This window comes from Falco rusticolus, chromosome 6, assembly GCF_015220075.1.
Source record: "Falco rusticolus isolate bFalRus1 chromosome 6, bFalRus1.pri, whole genome shotgun sequence".
Classification (NCBI taxonomy): Eukaryota; Metazoa; Chordata; class Aves; order Falconiformes; family Falconidae; genus Falco; species Falco rusticolus.
Window position 1 is genome coordinate 80,906,199 of NC_051192.1, and position 13,059 is coordinate 80,919,257.

Below are 13,059 nucleotides of genomic sequence, written 5' to 3' on the forward strand. Positions count from 1 at the left end.
CATGTCTGGCAAATTTCTAGCCCCACGGGTGAAGATGAAATAATATTTGTGGCTTAGAACCTTACAAGTTCAGGTGTGTTTTAGAGAAATATCTAAATACTTCTTTGAAGCCGATGTTCTGTTCATTGGTGATTTCAGTCTGAGTAGTGAGGTTTGAAATAAGAATTCTACTACAAATAGCTCAGTTTAAACAAAGGAGAAGATGGCCCTATTCTACATAAGAACACCAGGGTTCCAGTCAGTGGAAAAACTAGCGTGGTTCTGAGTAAATTCACAAGCAAAAGGAGCGCTTGACTGAAGCAAATAATAGGGCATCATTTTCTCTCTGCAGACTCTGCAAGTTTGCACACACTGTCAGTCTGAGACTTGTGGTAAGCTTGTTCGTACCTTGCTATAATTCAGAGTTTCATTTATTATTTTTAATACTTTTATCATTCCAAATTATGGTTTGGTGGTAACTGTACATCAAATCAGAGCTTTTCTGAAAGAGAGAGGTGTTTTTTTCCCTCATGCTTTGGTCTTCGAGTAGGCTATACCCTTTTCTACTTCAGTAAAGTTTCGAAGAGGACCGACCTCCTTAGCTCGCAGGCTGATTTCCAATACAAAATACCGCAGCTGCACTGCTATGGCTTTGCAAGTCAGAAATTTAGCAGTACCTGTGGTGAATTCAATATAATCTTGCGTTATCATTTCTGCGATGCCCGCTGCAGAAAATGAGTAACAGCAGTTATGTTGTTACAGTGAAATTATCATATGAGTAATTTTCCTCAGTAGTCTTATTTTTTGACATCAGTCCGAAGTACACTAAAGGACATATTGTTAACGTTGTAATGTCAGTATTAGGGGTGAATAAACTAAGAGCAAGTAATACTAAGAGCAAAAATTATAACTTGTCTGCTGCTTGTACACGTGGCTGGTCAAGTACCATGTGCCAGTCTAGTATACAGTTTCACAGTGCTCTGGGTAGTCAAGTCTTACCATGAGGTGAAATTTGATACTTTTAAAAGCGAATTAATATGTTCCAGTACTGTGGTAGTTCTGAATATGTGCTTAACATAATTTCATGTAAAAATCCTTACGGAGTGTGTTTGCAGTTAGGAGGAGCTGCTAATCTTCAAGTCTTTCCCAGAAAGCCCTGAAAGCAGCTTCAGCCTTCATGTGCTTTGTTGGGTGGTCGAGAATCAGAATAGTGCTCATAGGTATGTTTATAAGAATATAGATTTCCTTTTTAATAATCTTAGAAAAATGCAATTTCTTAAAATACTACTATGTAACCCACGGTAAAACTGTGAATGTGTTTTTTCATTTCTCCAAAATGTATTTGGAAATCTGAAAAGAGCGCATGGTTTTGTACGTGTCATCTCTGCCAATGATGCTGAATTTCTAATAAATTTCTAAAGCGTCTCTAAAAAATAAATAGATCATGATGCTCTGTGTGTACTAACAGGCAGAAACGGATTTATCCACAGTGAGACTATTTATACTAAAGAAGGGTATTGCAATGTAGATTAAAGTGTCTGAATATTGAGGTCTTGGCTTGTTAGCATAGTTTATGCTGTTGAAAAGTATATACTCAGCCCTACTTGTTCATGCAATAGGCATATCAGGGGTCTGTTAGCAGCATTCATCTTAAGCACCATTTATTTACCTGCAGACAGCTCCTCTTCCTGGAACTAACTCGCATTTCCCACCATTGACGCAAAGATGTGGTTCAGACTCACACAGGCTCCGACAGGGTGATCCGTCTCGGCTTGCATAACCAGGTTTACAAAGGCAGTCAGCCTCTTTTGTCCACTCGTTCATTATGCACTCGGAAAACTCATCACATGCCATGAATTTGCATTGGTCTGCCTGATCGGCTGTAAACGATGCGTAAATCGTTAATTCATGCATTACCGAAAGTAACTTGGCAGGCTTTGTGTCAGCTAGAGAAAACAATTCACATTTACTAGCCTGCTATTTGTGCGTTTAATAGGAGGATGTCATCTAGCATGAAAAGACACGGGTCCTTCTTTCTGGAGATAACACAGCAAGCATGCGAGCTTATATTTACTTCTACATTTGTCTACCTCATCACTATTAAGTTGTGACTTCACTTTCATCTCACTGACAAGAATTTTCACATTTGGATATTGTTGTCCCTTTTTTTACTGTAAGTGCTAGTTTTATACTCATGGATACTGTTACAGTCTTATGTATGTGTAAGAAATCGTTTCAGCTGTAATGATCTTAAACACATAATTGAGGACATGACAAGGGTAGGGAGTTAGATTATTGAATATTGCACAGTACTATGAAGACTGCAGCCCAGAAATACTGGCATGATCTAGAGAAAATATGTGCTTGCAGGTCTTTTTTTTTTTTTTTTTTTTTTTTTTTTTAGGTGATGTGTTAGCCTTGGGAAAACTTGCTGGGTTTTTTTTTAAATTTTTTTTTTTTTTTTTTTTAGATATTAATAAGGGATGCCTCTGTGAGATTAAGGGGAAATAAGCCCGCTGATGTTGACAGGAAGGCTCAAATCAGAGAGAGCTTAAAGTCCTGAGTTCAGCTGTCACACAAGTCCACTCTTTTCCCATTCTCTGCTTCTTACTAGAAATGTGAAAAAAAGACCCAGGAGTCATTTTAACGTGGTGCTCAGCCCAGCTTGGGCTGATGGGATGAGGAGGGGGAGGGCTGCACCACCGACCTTGTCATTTTCCTGCGCACTGCGTGGTAAAGCCCAGCATAAAGATGTTGGGATATACTTTGCTCCTGGGCTGCAAATATATGTACATGTAAACTCTAACAACTGGGCATCAAAGTAATACAATAAAATACAAGTAACTTTATTGTCAGGCAAACCTTTGGTTATCTGTAAAATTATATATATATATATATTCCAAGTACTTTGCCCTAGTCATTGATACGACTGATTAGGAATTACAAAGTTTAGTCTCTAACGAAACAAAATGAGCTGGCAAATCAAAAGGGGATTCTTACTGATTCTTTTCTTACCCCACACAGAATTGCACTCCAAGCAAAACCAGAACGCTTCCAAAGGAAAAACGGTTAATAAAGGAGTTTGTATGATTGAGTACTTGATTAAAACAGTAACAGCTGCATTAACTGCATGTTCTCCTGCAAGTCTCTCCCCAGTTTTGATGGTCACAGTTTACCTTTCTATCCGTGGAAAGAAAGACTGATACTGCTAGTGATATGAAGAAATAGTGTGAAATAGGGAGAATAAACATCGATTGTGATTGTATGTGTCTGCTCAAGGAATGTAGGTATGGTGACTGGTCATGGGTGTGGTGTCTGGTCACGTAACCATACAGCTTTAAGGAAATACCTACTCTTCTTCCTCTAACAAAGGGGCTATTTATAAAAAAGGATGAGAAACATTCCAGTGTTATCTAGAGGGAGCACTAAATCTCCTCGCTAAAGAAAACCGGATGGTCGACAAGGACATGAATTAGCTGCAAACCTGCAAGACCACCACATTCCAGGCAAAGGACTGATAAGCTAATTAACATAAGAAGCGAGAGTAAGCGGTTTAGGTAACGAATATGTATAGGCGTCAGTTGAACATTCATTTGTTTTATTGTATAAATATGAGATGGTTCGTCACTTCGGACATGCGCGCTTGTGGTGGAGGGATCCTCCGTGCATCTGCGCGCAATAAACATACCTACTTTATAACTTTTGAGTTAGAGAGTTTAATTCCGTACGTCACTAGTTAGGAGAGACAGGCTCCGTCTAAGCATTACCCAGGGTTGTGTGCAGTTTTCAGAAGCTAGAAGGTCTTGGCACATTTCTGTTTGACAAGCAGAGCTTGGCATGAATATTTTGCTGTGTTAGTGTCATTTTTTGTAAGTTTGCACAATGTGGTCTCACTTTCCTTAAAGTGTTGGGCTAATTACCTGCCATACTTTGTCATCTTTGCTGTATTTTCACTTTGTTTAGATTACAAAAATAATGCAAGCAGGTATTTTTAAAAGCCTGCCATGTTATTCTTTATGGTATTACTTATGATCAATGCAGTCAACCCTTTGCAGCTGCTGAACCTTGGTATATATTTTGGACTGTCAGTTCCCATCAGTGTTTCAATTTGGTATAACATCATTACCACTAGATGGCTCTTACTTTCACAACGAATAGAAATTTGCTTAATTATCTTAATTTTCTAAACAGATTGGGGTTCTTTTGTTGGTTTTTGGTTTGTTGTGGGGTTTTTTTTTTTGGTTTTTTTTGGTTTGTTGTGGTTTTTTATTGTTGTGGTTTTTTTCCCTCAAGTGAAAAGACCGTCGGGCTTTGAAACAACTGCTTGGGAATACACTGGCTTTCTAAACATAATTTCTTCTATTTTGACATTTTATTACTGCTCATAAGCCTTGAAAGAACAGCCCCATTAACAAACTCATTGTGACACTGTTTTCTTGAATTAATGTTGAAATACCACATCAGTAAAGCAGCTGATATGGATGACAATGAAAGATTTTTAAATTTTTCTGTGTTTGCGTTTTAGCAACTTTACCATTTTAATTTTTATTTATCAAAAATTTACTAGCAAAGCAGACAAGGTATAGTGGTCCAAAGTTCACTCTTTCCAGGGAACTCATTTAATACTTTATTCAGCAAAATATCAGTATTTCATGTCAGTATTTGATAGTTTGAACACTGCGATTTTGTTAACTTTCTTGACCACCCACTATCTCTGCTTTTAGTGGCCACGAGAAGGTATGTGAAATGAAAACAGAATAGGAACTGCCTGCATAAATTGCAAATGGATTTTTGTTCTGGAATTGTCAGTTATGTACATAAAAAGGCAGCTGAACCAAATCAGTATTGTTCTTCTCCATGCCAATGAAATTAAATTTGGCTCTGAAACAGTTACCAGAACCTGAAAATAGATCTAGGCTTCAATTTTATAAAACAATGTAGATTTTGAAAACTCTAAGCTTCTGATGTTACAATACCATCCAGATGTATTACTGTCTTTTTACTGTTTAACAGACAAAGGTTTATTTGAAAGGTATTAATCCAGAAAGGATTCTGTAATTACAAATCTATGGAGTGCTACATATAGCCATGCTGTGGTCAGTGAGTAGCTGTAGAATCAAATTATTCCTAGAAATTGCCTCCTTCAGTCCTGAAATCTGTAGCCCTTTAAAAAAAGATTTAATGAAGCTCTAAACTATGGTTTGCTTACAGCATTGCAAAAATTATCAGAAACTATATTTACGTACTTGGGTGCACAATTTGCCTAAGTCACTCCTGTAAACGGCACATGAGCATTCTTTACACCTGTCTTTGTTCAGCCCTTATTCTAGAATGGGTTTTAAGTTCACTATATTCGTCTCTGAAAAGCAGTAGGTGTACATGCACAGACCAACACTTCCACCCAGCATTTCATTATAGTGTGAAAATATGTCTGCAACGTAATTTGCAACATTGGACATTAGGAAAAATTTCTGCCCTGAAAGGGTTGTCAAACATTGGGACAGGCTGCCTAGGGAGGTGGTTGAGTCACCATCCCTGGAGGTATTTGAAAGACGTGTAGATGTGGCACTTAGGGACATGGTTTAGTGGTGGACTTAGCAGTGCTGGGTTAACGGTTGGACTTGATGATCTTAAAGGTCTTTTCTAACCTAAACAATTCTATGATTCTATGATCTTCTTTTTTCTTATTACTTCTGCTCATTGGGAGGCTATTGCTAATATAGTTATTTCCAAAACAGCAATACTTCTGAAGCTCTAGCAGTCTGGAAAAGATTATCTGCTTGGTTTTGATTTTGCACATACACTAGTAATGCAATCTTACCTGGCTCAATATCCAGGGAATAGCTGTCAATCTCTAAATTGAGGCGTTGAGCTGCAGCATCACAAAAATCTTCCAAAACGCAGTGTACTGCTTCTGTGATATTGTATGGCACTGTCCTGGCAAATTTCATTTTGCTATTCACAATCACACTTCCGTTCCTGAAGTTAAGTATTTCCAGGTGCTTAAAACCTGTAAGGTTGGACTGGAGGTATGGAAGTAGCTGAAAAACACAAATTTGCCTTTATTTTAACTTACTGTCAATGTCTACCTGCTATTGATTTCTCTTATAGTCACTTTTCATTATCAAGTACACACACCACACACTTATGTCTTTGAATTTAATACAATTGTTAAACTCCACCACCAAATTCATTTTTCTGTTTAGCACTATCTTCTTCTGGACTCTTGCATATTTCTGTATAATGTATTGAGATGGATGGGCAGCAATTTTCCCTGTAATGAAATGCACAGCAGCTGGGGAGTTTATTCATCTGGAAGAGAAAAAAATCACCTTACTCAAGAGCCAACTTTAATTATTTTCAAATGTTCAATCCAGGCAGGTTAGAGCATAGCATAATCGGCATGTTACTGAGCTGACCTGCTGCCCTATTGTACCCGTAGAGAAAATCCATATCTAATCACATTCCCCTTACTAAGCTATTATATAGTTTAAAAGGCCTAATTTTAAATCTAGCATGTAGACACAAGCCTCGGATGTATTCAGCACTGCTATACTGTTGACGTGAATCTAAGAAAAAGGCAAATAAACTACATGCCAGGTGTATATCTGGAGTCTCTTGAATAAGTAAAAACTCCCATCACTGGCTTCATAAACTCTTTCTTCGTACCCCGAGAGCATGCCAGGCTTATGGATCCTTTAAAAATACAACTTATTAGACTGAATTGTAGTAGGGTCTGATATTGTTAAAATACCGCGCTCTTCAGTGTATTTCTTTAAACTGTGCCTGATTATTGCATGTGGTGTTCATGTTGATTTTTCACCCACCAATTGCATGAACTGTTGTTCTAGTGCTTTGTATTCCAGCGAGCTCCTGTTGAAGAGGTCATCTGAAAAGTGCATGTTGGTTACCCTCAGGCTGAAGAAAACCACTAGCTCTTTGCCTTTGGCCGCGGTTGTCATGGAGCTGGTAGTTACATACTTCGGCGTAGGAGCTGGGGTGGCTTCTGCAGGCTCAGAGATATAACCGCTGCCGTGCTCCACTTCATCTAGCGCTGCTGTGCTCATCACAACGTGGTCTAACTCGGCAGCAATGTCCTGCACTCCTGTCTCAGCGCCATCGGGAGGAACGCTCTCAGATGCAGGCACTGAGGAATCCAGTACCTCAAGGGACTGCTTGATGATCTCAGTGTGGCTGTAGGATGGGCTGGTTGCTGCAGGCATTGGTGCTGACGGTAGCATATCTGTAATAACATCTTCAGGCGGTGTGGTAGAGAGATTGCTCGAACCAATAAAGAAAGGCAATGTTTCGTAAGTGCTTTCTGTAACCAAAATGTCATCGCCTGATGATTCTGGTTCATCCATGATCTTAATTGCTGCAGAAAAACAGGGGTAAAACAAATAGCTATTTTGAAAAGCAAGCATAACAAACATCAAGCATGGAAACAATATTCTTGTTGTATTTCCACTGAAACATCTTTAAAAACAAGATTTAACACTATCTAAACTTGAAAATATTATTTCCATCACCAAAGAAGTACTGGAATCAACCACCTCATCCACATGTTTGAGTGATGAGATTTCTGTGGGTGCTGTGTTTATATAAGAGTTACACTTGGTAAATATTTCCTGAGCCATTCCAAAGTGCATTCTCGTTTTGAAGGCACATAATCACAATGTCAGTTTGTATTGACTGAAAGAGTAGATTGCAGCTTTAAGCTGTCTGTTCAGATCAGTTGTAAGCTAGAGTCATTCTGTTCCCCTTTGTGAGAGGTTACAGCTATTATTTGCTGGTAATCCTAAAATGTGGTTACAAAAAACAGTACAGCCTCTTCAGATGCAAACCGTCAATTTACTCCAAAGATAACTGCACCAAGTGAAAGCAAATTCAAGCCTTAAGAAATCATCTGTTGCACCTGAAGCAGCCATTCGATCCAGATGCTGAACTTTTATGAGGTCCCCACTGGGGCTTGGCACATGTCTAGGCTGTGTGATAGCTGTAACTGAAATCCAAATCTAAAGCATGATGAATGAGACTCTGAATTTGGCTTGCAGCTACCTGAGCACCATGCCTTCACAGCAAGTGATGGCCTCCAAGGAACAGACATCTACCCAAACTGACAACTTTGTCCTTTTCCAGTGATATACATATGTGGGTCCTTCATGTGGGACATGCCCCCTGCAAGCAAAACCACTTATCAGCCGATAGGAAAGAAGTTTTTCTCCAACTAATGAACTCTTCTATTCCCTACGCACTAATTTCCTCCCAGTGGCCAAGGAAAGTCCTAAAGCAGAGCGCAGTTTTGCATTGGGCGTAACATGGACTGAAGAAGGTGGCAACTATTCTGTCCATGGCATAGGAGTTGCCCGTGAATGGTCTTTGCGTCCCTTTCTGTTTCCTTGCTTCTAAATGTATGCAGCCCAATCTTCTGCTTATTGTATTGCTGGTTTGTGGAACAAATGTACATTTTTCAACAAGGACAATCTTAATAAGAGATAGCTATTTTCTTGACACTGTTAATTTAACGGCATGTACTAGCTGTGTGCTTCCCCTCTGCAGATACAATGCCTTGATCTAATGTGGATTATTTTCTATATAGCCCCATTCTTGGGGCCACACTTCTTAAACTAGCGAAGAATTCTTCTAAGGCACGTATGTGGTTTTACTAGAATTAGATGCTTGAAAAAAATCTTCTTCCATCTGGTTACCACTTTGCATAGACTTATGTTAAGAGCTGCTACATATATTCCTCCCCCCCTTTAGTATTTGTTTAATTATGTATGTTGTAGTACAGATATGATGATTCAGTGATAGTAGTGTAAAGAGATAAATAAAATGCATGCTAATAAAATAAGTTAATAATATAAAAATAATGAATATTATAATATTAAAAAATAAGATATAAAATACTAAATAGTATCAAGAGTAATAAAACACATAATAGACCAAGCAGTGTTTAAATTATTGGAGCAGGCTGTGAGAGAGCTAGTTTTACTTTTTGGTTCTGCTTCAATCTTCTTAGAAGCCTTAGGAATATGCCTTTGGGTAGTATTGCTCTCACTTCTAGGAGGCATTTAAAAGCGAGATGCATCCTTTAAGCCAGCCATCTTTGTTCCCTTTTTAGTCAAGAGAGACATTTATCTCACTTGAAGAAAACCATCCAAACATATGCTGGATCTTTTGAAGTACCTATTATCATTCTGTTGACTTCAGAACATAGCAAATTTATGTAAGATGCCTGGTTTCCTCCTGTCATAATTTCTGCTACTTAAATCAACCTCTTAGTTCTTTGTAGCATTATTGAGGTCCAGTGATTTCTGTGATTTCTCTGAGGTGCTCAAGTATTGGACTAAGGACTATTAAAGTTTTCTGAAAAAGGGAAACACTTTCCATTGTGTCATGGTTTGACACTGCCAGAAGGGCGGTGTGGTTCTGGCTCTGGTGAAGAAGGATCAGTGAATTTTACTCTGGGATACCAGTAACATGGTGTTACTGGAGCATCCCTCTCATTCTCGGTTCAAAGGTTTTTCGTTCCTTACAAGTGTTTTGCATGCCTTGGCTAAGGGAAGCACTAGATTTTTTTTTTTTGGTCTGTTCTTCAGGGAAGTGAACTTCTAGAAATAATTTCCAAACATAACCTGGATATGCTGAAAGATCATTACTGCATCTGCTTATTTATGCAGTCACTACATCAATCCCTAGTGCATGTTATTCTGTTACAAATAAAGCCGTCTGAAAGCACAATGCATTTTAAGACTTTTTTTAACAGGTATTGAGTAACATGTTAAATTGTATTTCAGCAAGGTGCTGAGAAATGTCAGGCAAATTCTTGCTAGAGCAGAGTTTATCACAGCAGCAGTGCATGTTCTCATAGCTATGCACGAAAAAGCATTCGAGAAACAAGGTATGGACTACTCTGACAAGGGTAATCAGGGAAAGGGCACCTTCCACATTTGCTACTTTCTGGATGGACAAAATACTGCAAGTTTGTAAGGCAATTACCTTGCAGGATGCTCCCCCTCTTTTGAAGACCAGGTTATTAGTTACTGTTACATGTTCTTGCAGGATTCCTCTGTTATCTTGCAGTTTTAAGTAGAACAGCCATCAAAGACAGTTCCTAAATTGTCTTGGACAGCTGATGATTATGGACATTTTGTAATACTTTGACATATTGGAACAAATCACTAGGGGCTGGGTGCTGCCAAGGTTTTCCAGAGACCACGTTTTAGGGGAGGCAACTGCAGAGCAGGGACATGCCACAGCACGTGCCTGTTTTGCCCTTAACTCTAGCTGGCTGACGGTATGTTATTGAAGATCACTCATCTCTGTCAATATTTAGTATCCCTTTCCTGTATTGGATAAGGCAGATTTTTATAGTCAATTTTGTTGCCTTCATCTGCATGCATGAAAATGTCTTCCCCGAGTGCCTCATTTTAACTGGCAGAATATTTGGAAACCAGAATTATTTACATGACAAAAATTCCCACTTGGTAAGAGACTGTATTTCACCTATTTGAGGTTTGATGTTTAGGGTTGAGATCTAATCTAATATTTATTAGTGAACTCATTGAAATCAATTGAACTGTGTAGCATAAAACCTGAGCAACAGAGATCAGGATATTTAGCTTTACTCTGAGGATCGGGATTGCCCAGTCCTATGGCCCTTAGGGGAAAAGCTTTCTGCCAGATTATAAAATAGTTCCTTGCCTTTCACATGCTGAGCTCCTCCCACCTCCCTCCCACTCTCCCTGGTGGCTGTCCATAACCAAAGTGTACAAAATAACAAGTGAGCTTAGAGCGCTGGTAATTCTGGAAAAGACTGAAGTACACTGCTAATATGAAGCATCTGTGTTGGATGGGATGCAGGAAAAGACCAAGTGCTGCTGCATTATCCTTTACTGCAAGGCCAAACTGGGGTGGTCTGGAAGCAGAACAGGACCACAAAGTGGGTGCAGCAAATTCCTATTTAAAGTAGCACAGTTGTCCTTTTATTTGTTGGTATTTATGTGTTGGTATGTAATTTGCACTGCTGGCAGTATTATACAAGGGCTACAGTCCTAGTCCCTCCAGTCCTAGAGTGCAGCCAAAAAAGAATAGCAGACTGCTGCTATGGAACCTGGGGTTGTGCACACCGCTCGTCACACCAAATGCTGCACCACAGCTTGATGCCCTAATACTTTGTTGAGAACTTGAGATGCTTTTCTCTTGTCATGTCCTTGTGTTTCTTGTGTAATCAAGGATATGGAGAGATTATAAAAAAAGAGCCTAGTGACGTTCTCTGTTTACAAAGCTCTTGCTGTTACTTGTTACGCTGATAAGGAGTGAGAGTCACTTATTAGTTAAGGGAACTCAGAACAGATTTCTTAGCATTAGTGCCTGAGGCATTAATGCAGGATGATCTACTCATGGGATGAACCTGCAGCTCCACAAACCAACCTTCTCTCAGCATGACGACATACACTCTAGCATATGATCGTGATGGTATTTGTTAGGCAGATTAGATTTTAGAAAGAGATAACTACAGGAGAAAGAAGCACTGAAATGACTTTGAAATTGCAGCAAGTTCGAAGCAGAATAACCATATACTTTATGCATTTGGCATATAGCTGTGTCTGTATATATAGTCTATACGTGCACTACAAAGGTCTTCTGGCATCCTCTTATTACAAGCAGTCACTTAAAATGCCTTGAGGGCATACCAAGATGGTCTCTGTGCACGTAACATCTATTTTCATAAGCTGCCAGTTCTTACCAGCCACTGTCTCTCCAGCTTAGGCAGACAGTGACTGACTGCAGAGGTGGTGTTAGTCCCCTGCAAGGTGGAAGTAAATGGGCTCACCTCAAGGCTGCCGAGTGCTTGTGAAGCACAGCACCAGTCCCAAAACCAGGGGTTACTGACTCCTTCTGTTGGTTGCACTAACACATGTCACGTTACTGCTGCAAGACTTGCCTACACGAGTGACATGTTGAAATCAGCAGCAAAATGATTTGCAACTTGTTTTGCCAAGCTTTCCCACTGTTTATGTGAGAATTTGATAAAAACAATCCTAAGGAGTTAAAAACTATGGATGAAGCAAAGAAGACCTAGACATTTCATAGAATCATAGAATGGTTTGGGTTGGAAGGGACCTTTAAAGATCATCTAGTTCCAACTTCCCCATCATGGGCAGGGACACCTTCCACTAGGCCAGGTTGCTCCAAGCCCCATCCAGCCTGGCCCTGAGCACTCCCAGGGATGGGGCATCCACAGCTTCTCTGGGCAGCCTGCGCCAGTGCCTCACCACCCTCATAGTAAAGAATTTCTTCCTCATATCAAATCTAAATCTACATCTACCCTTTTCAGTTTAAAGCCATTCCCCCTTGTCCTGTCACTACATGCCCTCGTAAAAAGTCCCTCTCCAGCTTCCTTGTAGGCCCCCGTGAGGTACTGGAAGGCTGCTATTAGGTCTCCCTGGAGCCTTCTTTCTCCAGGCAGAACAATGCCAACTCTCTCAGCCTGTCTTCATAGGAGAGCTGCTTTGGCCCTCTGATCATCTTCATGGCCCTCCTCTAGACTCGCTCCAACAGGTCCATGTCCTTCTTATGTTGAGGGCTCCAAAGCTGGATGCAGTACTCCAGGTGGGGTCTCAGGAGAGCAGAGTAGAGGGGGAGAATCACTTCCCTCAACCTGCTGATCAATGGAATGAAAAAAACCCAACCCCTCTGCATTTAAAACATTGGGTTTGTATATAAGCCCAATATATATTGGTTTTCAGACTAGATATAAAGAAGAAATGATGAGGGTAATAAAACACTGGAGTAGGTTGCCCAGAGAGGTTGTAGAAGCCCAGTCCCCGGAAACATTCAAGGTCAGGCTGAATGGAGCTCTGAGCAACTTGATCTAGTTGAAGATGTCCCTGCTTATTGCTGGGGGGTTGGACTTGATGACCTTTAAAAGTCCCTTCCAGCCCAAACTGTTCTATGATTCTATATGTGCATATATATATATATATATATATACACACATACAATTTTGAAATGGAACATAAAATATGCTTAAACTGGTTCATCATAAAGCAATTTTGTAAAAATTCACACAGT

General features: G+C 39.7%; 1 protein-coding gene across 2 annotated transcripts in view; it reads right to left on the reverse strand.

The window, feature by feature from the left end:
• The window catches only part of IMPG1 (interphotoreceptor matrix proteoglycan 1), a 66,733-nt gene that overhangs the window by 5,640 nt on the left and 48,034 nt on the right, over window positions 1-13,059 (reverse strand). For both annotated transcript variants that reach the window (XM_037392925.1, XM_037392926.1), the window contains exons 13-15: window positions 6,807-7,354; window positions 5,801-6,020; window positions 1,649-1,859 (exon numbers count right to left, since the gene is read on the reverse strand). In XM_037392925.1, coding sequence (XP_037248822.1) covers window positions 1,649-1,859; window positions 5,801-6,020; window positions 6,807-7,354 — 979 coding nt within the window. The remainder of the gene's footprint in view (window positions 1-1,648; window positions 1,860-5,800; window positions 6,021-6,806; window positions 7,355-13,059) is intronic.